Source organism: Etheostoma cragini, chromosome 7 (assembly GCF_013103735.1).
Source record: "Etheostoma cragini isolate CJK2018 chromosome 7, CSU_Ecrag_1.0, whole genome shotgun sequence".
Taxonomy (NCBI): Eukaryota; Metazoa; Chordata; class Actinopteri; order Perciformes; family Percidae; genus Etheostoma; species Etheostoma cragini.
The window spans coordinates 10,930,355-10,940,087 of record NC_048413.1 but is presented as its reverse complement, the minus strand read 5'-3'; the positions used below and the strand labels follow the sequence as shown (position 1 = coordinate 10,940,087).

General features: G+C 40.5%; 1 protein-coding gene across 1 annotated transcript in view; it reads left to right on the top strand.

The window, feature by feature from the left end:
- Positions 1 to 422: 422 nt before the first annotated feature.
- Positions 423 to 9,733, top strand: part of LOC117948168 (membrane-associated guanylate kinase, WW and PDZ domain-containing protein 1-like) — an 87,258-nt gene continuing 77,947 nt past the window's right edge. Inside the window, exon 1 of the mRNA XM_034877682.1 lies at positions 423 to 1,223. Coding sequence (XP_034733573.1) covers positions 926 to 1,223 — 298 coding nt within the window. The 5' untranslated portion in view covers positions 423 to 925. The remainder of the gene's footprint in view (positions 1,224 to 9,733) is intronic.

Here is a 9,733-nt window from a genome sequence, read left to right as displayed (position 1 = left end):
TAGTATTCTGTGTATTCTTCGCACTCTGTGTAGATTTGCTACCACCGTTCCTACAGCCCCGGGCTTGGACCCCAACTAAACTATATTTAACTATAACTATAACATTTGCTGTGGATTCCTAAAATTTCCAGTAAAAAAAAAAAACATAATCCCTCTGGTGTCTCATTGCTGCTGATTTGAAGTTTGGACCAACAACCTCAATAAACCTGCAGCTCTTCTGTGTTAAGAGCAAAAACTGGTTTCTGTGGTGTTGCTCCATTATTTATGAATCTAGCTCCTGTTGGGATTAGACGCGGGGATCGTTGTAATCCGTTAAATATTGGTTTGGGAACGCGTACGGGGAGGAGCTTGGACCCGGTAGGTGTGGGGTCGGGTAGGATTCCCTCGTGGAGTAGCAGTTGGACGCATGCGCCACTTTCCCCACTGTTCCTCCATCCACAGTGCAGGACCAAATAAAATGAACTTGTCGCGTTACCTGCTTAAAGGCGCCGCGGGCTGCGTGAACAGCCTACCTGCTCTCGGGATAAGTGAATGGTTCCTTATGGAAAGTTTAAAAAAGGGGAAAAACTCGACAAAGCAGGGATCAGAACTAGCAGATTAATGAGGACAAGAGCCTTTGAATGTAAAACTGGCGATAAGAGAGCGGATTAGATCCCATAGCAGGGAATCAGAGCGCGTGTTGTTGTCCAAAGATGCGGAAACAACAACCGAAGCAACAACAAACTGGATTTTGATCCACCGGGACATTCACACGCGCTGGAAGCAGCATGTCTTGGCTTAGGAGAAGGGTGAAAATGTTGCAACTTGGAGTGACACCCAAACACCCTGAAGTTTTCTGCATGATGGGACTATTTATGTGCTATGCATCGGCTTGTTTTAACACCATTCCGCGTAATTAACGGGTTAAGTTACGACCTGAGTCATTATGTCAAAAGTCATTCAGAAGAAGAACAACTGGATCACCAAAGTAAACGACTGCCTGGTTATCCGGGACGCGTCCGGGGAGCTGAACGTGGACCTGCGCGGCGGAGCTGAGAATGGAGAGTTTCCGTATATTGGGCAAGTTAGGGAGGATGCTGTGATTTACCAGGACGGTAAACTCTGCGAAGGGGAGCTGATCCTGGAGGTCGAAGGACTACCTGTGTCTGGATTACCCCTCTATGACATTTTAACTGTGATTAAGTGCTGCAATGGTCCCGTCAGGTTGAAAACTGTGCGCCAAGGTAAGAGAAACAGGACCATTACTGTCTGTGTGTGTGTGTGTATATTTGATGGTTTGACAAAGTGTGTTTTTTGAAGGACGTACAGTGTGTGACTGCGGTTTAACATCACACACAGATACACATTCCCTTTTTAAATGAAAGCAGTTAGACTGAATGCCATAGCATAGTGTCTTCACGCGAGCACAGTGAGATGGGCACTCAACATGCAAGATGCTGTACTAGGGCCAGTTACACCAGCTTTTCTCTCTCTTCACTCCTGCCATAATGCATACTGGACTTTTAAATATGTGGAATGGACACAGTGCTGTGTGTGTGTGTGTGTGTGTGTGTCAGTTTAACACCCATGCACAAATAAGTCCCAGTGGAAGTTGTATTATAATTGCCATGTGGCAAAGCATTATGAGCAAAGTGGTGATGTGTGTGAAGTACGACAGAGTAGTGTGCATGGTGCTGGTCGCTGCTCATCTTCTCTTCCGCAGCAGCCCAGAGTTTTCACAGGCCTTGACATGAAGCTGCCCTGACAGTCCTCCTGCCCTCGTTTGTCTAACATTGCCAAAGCCACTCTGGGTCAGACCTGCAGGGTCACAGATTAGGCCACTGTCAGAGACTGCAAGCCCCAGAGCTTTATGTATACCCAACACCTACAACAAACATTTTGGACTGGCAGTTCTTTGACATGTGAACTCTTGATACCTTACTTTCTCTCCTGAGGCTTTTAAAAGCCACTGTCAGCTTGTGTGGCTTGTTGTTTCATCAGTTGATGGTATTGTCCCATCTGCAGTGTACAATTTCAGCTGCTGCAACTAACAATTATTTTCATTATTGATGAATCGGTCTATAAAAATGCCAATCTCACCGTCCCAGTGTCCAAGGTGATGTCTTCAAATGTCTTGTTTTTTCCAACCAACAGTCCAAAACCCAAAGACATTCAGTTCAGTGTGATTTATGAGAAAGAGAAGCAGGAAATCTTACCATTTGAGAAGCTGAACCCTGAGAATGTGTCATAGTACTTTTACACTATTTGTCTCCAACTAATTGTTTAATCAACCAATCGTTCCATCTCTGCTTCTTCATGTAAAGTAATGTTCTATTTGTTAACTTAGGGATGTTTTGTTTGTGAGAGCAGGACACCCCTCATGGGCAGTTGGGGTTATTTCTGGAAGTGCTCCCTGTGTGTTAGATGTGCTTGACCCATTGCCCACAGTCTGCAGCATCTGCATCTGTCTGAAAGACAGTTCGAGGAAGCCACTGATTCAAACTGTTTTTCACTCTGAGTCTCGAGTGTATACTGTCCATGGTTTGTGTTGTTCTTCCTGTTGGCCATATTTGGATGTTATGTGATGCCTAAGTGAATACTGAAATCAATTTTTTTAAATTTCAAAATAGAGGCATTTGTACATTTTACCATAACTGTCTCTTTCCACACACGCTCCCGCTCATGGTCATTCCCCCGTTCACACACTTGCACAATATTTGAAAGAGCTCAGAGCTTCGTCTCTGGGGAGATCATTAACTGTGTTACGTAACAGTGGTTTCTTTCTAGTGTACTGTATGTCCATTAGTGGTTGCACAGTGAATGCTTGACCGCTGGAGCTGACGTCTCAACCCCTGGACGAGAGCTCAGCACTAACACTGCTTTGTGTTTGCAGAACAGGCGTTTATTTGACATATGATCAGACCAGTGTTGCACCATGGGAGATTTCTAATATCCATTAACCATTTTCTAATTATTCTGAACTCCTATGGAAACACTTTTTTACCCTGGCTGTAGACATAAAGTACGACTTGAGCCGTCTTCGCGCCTTTGTCATTACTTCCTCACATGAGTCGGCAGATCTCTCCTTGTCCGTAATTAAAGAAGCGTTGATATTCCTCTATCTGAGTAGCTCACAAGACCTCCATTGTGCCTCGCAGTCCGCTAGGCTCCCATGCAGAACCGGCCATGGATGGATCACTTCTCTGTCCCTTCCTTTGTTGATTCTGTTGTTTGTTTTTAAAGCACCTATGGTCGAGCCCCAGCGTATATCACTGACTTCCTGAAACCGCACACTCGTCTGAAATCATTAAGGTCAGCTGACCAGCTACTCCTTGTTGTCCCTATGACGCAACTCAAAAATAAAGAAGATTGAGCGTTCTCAGTCGTGGCCCCAAGGCTTTGGATGCCTCTGCATGTCAGATTGGCGCCTAGCCTTCAGATTTTTAAATCACGACTTAAAACTGACTTTTATTCATTGGCCTTTAAATCTGCTAGAGATTTGTATTCCACATTTTATTCTTATAGTCTGTTATTTCTTTTAAATGGTTGTTATTTTTTTTGGCATATTTATAATAATGTTAATGTCAAGCACTTTGGTCAACCTGGGTGTTTTAAATGTGCTTTACAAATAAATTTTGGATTGGATTGGATCTAACGTAACAGTGGTGTGCCTGTAAAAGTGCAAAGGTTGTGTATCAGGTCATATAAAAAAGACACTTGGTTTAAAGTAGAGCTAATTACAGTATGTAAATGTGAGACTGAAATACTTAAAAAAAAAAAAAAAAAAAAGAAAGTCTGAACTATACTGTGTTTTACAACTTTGATAGCCTTTTTGGCGTTGTGAGTTTTTTTACCTTTTAAGTGAACCAGAAACCCCCCCCCCAGCACTGAAAAGGTCTGGTGGTTTATGGGGCTCTGATTACAGGTAGGTTTGGTTGGGTCTAATCTCTGGGACAAATGACCCCTGGTTGCCTTAGATCTCGCCTTCAATTGAACCCAGCCAGAGGGAATCTGTGCAGCCTCCTGGATGCCAGGCATTCCTGAGAGGTGGCGTTCACTGGTACACCCTGATGAAACATTTAGACTTTAACACATCAAATTCTCCATTTTATTCCTGTTTCACCCTTTCTCTCAGGTCACTTCTTGCTTTTCCTTATCACCCTCCTCACTCCTTGGGGACAGGGTGGAATAGTGATTAGTGATCTGTTAAATCATTCAAACCTTCAGGATAGAAAGCGTCCGTCCTGCTGATGTGTGTTTCATTTGCGGTTTGACTTACTCTTTTGTAGTTTCACTAGTAGAGTTGTCAAAAGAGGAAAAATTCTTTCACCTATTTTACTTATTTAACAGAAAAATACAACTCTGCCCTTTTTTGAATTCAAGTTTCTCTTGACCAAGTAATTGTGATTCATATCACTAGCTCCATTATAATTTACTCTGTTACTTAAAGATATAACAAAGTTATGTCACTGACTTTTTGTTTGGTCTTTGTGCATTGTTAAAAAGGCTTACACATCTAGAGGATGTGACAGTTTTGTAGACCCAGATCTCTTCTGTGATATGCTTGTCCCAGAATGTAAGTCCATTATATTTTCCTAAGTATGAAGATTTTGTCTGTCTTTATTTAGCACAGCCACTTGCACAAGTGTATCCCTGAAAGGCTTGTCAACAGCGTGTGACATGAATGCTGCGGCTATCTCACCTCCTTCTCTATCTGGACCCTCTGCTTTTACCTTTACTTTCACATCAGCTATCCCTTTATGAGCACTTTGTTTTTTTGATTTTCTTTTTGCGGTGTATGCAAATTTAAGAGCTCTATGTGTGGTTTGTACGTTCTTATCTTTTCATATATTCAACCTTAGCGGGCACAAACAGTAACACCAAGAGTTTGATATTGCAACAAACCGTGTGGATGTCTTTAAATGAACTGTTAAAACAGCCTTGTTTGAATGTGTTGCACATGTTTGTTTACACATTTGTTAATACATTGGACTTTTACTTTGGTCTTGATGGAGTGAATTGCTAACACTGATAACAATGGCAGCATACCAGTAAAAGAGCAATGACAAAACACACAAGCAGCTTGTGGCATTTACGCTTGAACAAATGACTGTAATTCAGAGGCTTTGCCTCAGGTGTTGTAACAATGACGATGGAATAGAGCACAGACCAGATGGGTAACAAGAAACCACCATCAGTACTGGGGATATAATACTCCAGCGACATTCATTGTGGCCTGTAGCCACCTACCAGTGTTTTTTTCCTCGTATTATTGTACTGTATGTGGGCTGGGCATCAAACCTCATGTGCCGGTAACGCAGAGTATCCAAAGCAAAAAATGGCATCAGATTTGTAATCATGTTTGCTTACTGTTGGATCAGATAATTCCTGATTGAAATATAGACTAGACTAAGTAGACTGTTGCTGCTTGTGTTTAGACATTATAGGTTTTGCTTCCTTTTTAGATAGAAAAATGTCCTCATATTTCTTAAAGTGTCAAATAGATATTGGTGTCAAAATTTAGGTATTGTTACGGCACTTTTTCCGATACCATTTAATCTCCAAATTATTTTCTTGAACAATCAAATTCGGTAGTCTAAATATATCATAAAATAGTTAAACATATCCATCACAGTCTACAAGAGTGCCATTCAACAAAGAAAGCCAGTGCTTTTTAACATTTTAGACCAGGGGCTTCTGTTATAGAAGCAAATTTAGGTCAGAAGTTGCATACGGACGTAACAAAGGATTTGTGCACAGAAATATTCACATTTATAAAACCGTGCACACGCACATTCTCTGCCAGATTCCCTTTTATAAATCACAATTGACTCTAAATGTGCCGCAGCTCTTAAAATAGTCAGTGAAACGGCCTAAATTAATTTTCATCCATACCGACATCATGCACACAAAGGAAAACAAAGCAAAGGACTATCCCTTAATGTGAAGTTGTAGTTTTTGTTAGAGAGGTGGAAAAGAGGAAAATATGTTTGGAGACACAGAGAGGGCATTACTAATGCCAAGAAAGCTAATGCCACAGCTTTATGAGGTTGGAAATTAAAAGAAACGGTCCGATTTTAAAGTTTTTGCAAAAATAAAAGACGAGCCTTATGCCAAGAAAGATGACCCCTCTTGAAGTGGGACAGCAGGGGGCGTCGGTCTAGGGGGATAAAGGGGACTGAGTGGACAATTAATAACTGTGGATGCAGGGAGGGGCCAATATAAAATGCCTCTGTACAGGACCCATACTTTTGTGCTATGCCCCTGTGCTAAAGGCACGGCGTAGTGCTCCTCTGACACGCTGGCCCTAAAACAGCACAGAGATGCAACAGGACAGCTTCAGGCAGTCTGAACCGGTTTTGAGGCCACTCATTGTTTGCCAGCGAGTCTTCTTGCTCTCGGTCTCCATTTGCCACATCTTCCAACCCTGCAGAGCTAGCCATTGTGTACCATTATGCAAGGCATGCCTTTTTCTACCCATCAATTTGATTGTACCTAAAAAGCTAAAGATGCTAGGTGCTCTCTCCCTCTGTATGCAACCTCATCCCATTTCTGCATGTTACTAACTCGACTTCTTCCCATTCTAGGAGTCTTGTGCTCTCTCGCCCCTGTAGTCTTGTGCTCTCATGCCCCTCTCCGCTCGCCTCCTATCGCTTCCTGCAGGTGTTTCTGGCTCTGGATCTGTGGAGTCTGGATCTGTGGTTGGAGTCACCTGCTGCCTCCTTGTCCCTGCTTGACAACGTCTGTTACAATTATCCATGTCCCGCTCTATCTCTCTGTCTCTACCTGTCTCTTCTCTGTCTCTCTCTCTCTCTCTCTCTCTCTCTCTTTCTCTGTCTCTGTCTCTCTTTATCTCACCCCGAGGCAGATGACCCCCCGCCCTGAGCCTTGGTTCTGCTTAAGGTTTCTGCCTCTTAAAGTAAGTTTCTCCTTGCCTCTGTCGCCCAGTGCTTGATCTTAGTGGGAAATGTTGGGTTTCTGTAAATAACTTAACAGAGCACAGTCTAGACCTGCTCTTTTATGAAAAGCACAATGAGATAACTGTTGTTGCGATTTAGCGCTATATAAATAAAATTGAAGTGAATGATGATCATATTAAATTGTGTGCATTAAAATGTGCACTGCATGATGGAGGTATCAAAAACCGAATCAGCATAAACATTATTTGTCCTGTTTATCGTATTATTCGTGAGAATAAATTCCATAACATGCAAATATTACAGAATTAGTATTACAATTACAGAACATTTGAGTTTTTTTCAGCAAATATATCTTCATTCAAATTTACTATTGTCACTTGTTTTATTTTGTCTGTTTTTCACTGCAGATCAATAAAACAAGTGTTTGTGTAGGATAATAATTGTAAAAGAGTTTTTGTGAATTCATCATATAATCAATGAGAGGCAATATTTCAGTTTATTTTACATAATGGTCTCAGTTTCACACAGTTTCACGTGCTTAATCCATCTGCTGTTGGTGTCGCCGTTTCTCATTTCCCCCATTTCTGCGTACGCCTGGATCGGTGTCTGTGGAGGACCGCACATTTTCCCGTCAAGTTTGCTTTTATTAATCCCAATTCTTGTGTGTAGAGCTGCGTACGTCTTCATTCGTGCTTATGCATACGTTTTATAAATGAGGCTGTAGTCAGTGGGTGTTTTAGGCAGTGTCAGCGTGTATGTAATGACCTCAGCTTTAAAGGAATGCTTCATTTGATAAAAGAGAGTGGATATGATGCCTGTACTGGTTCATGAAGACATAAAGTACTCCTCCAATGCATGCTGGTTACATTGTCAGTATTAAGCATGGAGAGCCCACAGGGTTTCTAAAACTCAGCATGTTTTTCTCTCATGGAGTTCACATGCATCATGTTTCATCTTTACCAGAGTCCTAAACAGAGACGTGTGCATCATGAAGCTCGGTGAAAGCAGCAATTACATAGAAAAGTGTAGCACAAGGCTCAAATTTGAAATCACAAACATGTTTCGTCTCAGCACATTCCCTTTTTTTCTTGAGTAGGAAAAATACAACCTTGTCCTCTCTTTTTCTTCTGTGTTGCATTGCAGCCCAGAAACAAAACAAAACCATTAGTTGTTTAAATGAAATGCATAAAAGATAGCACAACTCATACTTTCAACTCCGTTACCATGTAGGCTAAGTTTACTACCAGCATTTACAAACTTCCTGGTTGTACACTTAAAAATGTCAGACTTTAAGTACTTTAACAATCAACCTTCAGTTTTGTTCTGTGACAGGCTGGACCGTCTGTTTTGGCGAGGACATGCAGCCACTCCTTGATCCTCAAAGGGTTGTACGGGTGGCAGTTTTGGAGCAAATGCATTGCCTGTTGGGCTCATATATCCTGTATTATTAAACTGTAGGAGTTTGAAACCAGCTGAGTTAAAGTTCCTACTCGTCTTTTTGCCCATTATCACAAACACCTTTTCCAGAGCACCCTTCCTCCTTGGAAAAGGTGTAATGGGCATTTTAAGCAAAAATATGATGCCAGTGAACTCATCACAGATCATATTGAGAGATTCTTTACCAGACGGCATGTGCCTGCCTCAAATTTTTTAATATTTGTTATTAGGATTAGTTCCAAAACAAAAGGGGAGACATGTAAACTGGTAAATAATTGAAAATGTTAACTTCTCCAGTATTTGAATGTTTATGTGTGCATCCAATATCTGACAAGGAATTTAATAAAAATGTGACATTTAGCTGTAATATTTACATTGTTGGTGGTGAATACCAATGTTTAGGTTAAAACTTTGTATTGTGATGTTAGCATTTCAAGACAAACAACCTCTTTAGTTCATCTTATAAGGTTTATTTATAAGGTTTTCACGTGACTATAGTTACATGTGTGAATATGCAATATGGAAGTAATGCATCTAGAGTATTTAGCTTACCCAAACTGTAGTTATTTATATGCTATATAACTGCTCTTTCTTTAAATTGATTGACCGGTTTCAATAACTCATGTTGTGTCTGTTAAATGTGTGGAAATGTTGCGGCATGTTGAATGATACTCAGAACAACCATGACCTCTGAAAGATAAAATACTGTACAAATGTTTGATTTACATAAAACACAACTGAATCTTGGACAATGAGAGCGAGTGTTATGAGACCTGCTTGAACAGTCTCATCTGTATTTGGCTTTGTATTATTTTGATGTGCATGAATAGTTGTGATTGATTGATGAGGAAATAACTAGAATCTCCCTTTCAAAAGAAACACTTTTTTACTGATGTTCCAATGACAATCTACTTATCTCCACTTCACTGAATATTTAATTTTTTGAAGTTAAACATTTGCGTTTCAAAACAGTTTTTATGTGGCCCAGCCAGCTAAATGAAAAAACTTACTAGAATGGTATCACACAAGAATTACTACATCAGGGCAAACAAAAACAAGCAATCAGTAAAAATTAAAAGCCTTATCAGAATCAGAATCAGAATTAGCTTTATTTGCCAGGTATGAGGACACATACGAGGAATTTTTCTTTAGAGCATCGTTACACACACTGTGCTTACACATACATAACAATCAAAACAAATAATACACACTAATATATACATACTCTAAACAGAAACAATATAGAGGCATGTGTGCAATGAAGAGTTCAATACAATTATTTAAATATGGAGCATAGTGCAAAGGATACTGGGATAAATAGTATTATGTTATTATATGAAAAGTATGAACATATGAACAGTTCTGAAATAGGAAGTGAGAGTGATGGATAAATAATG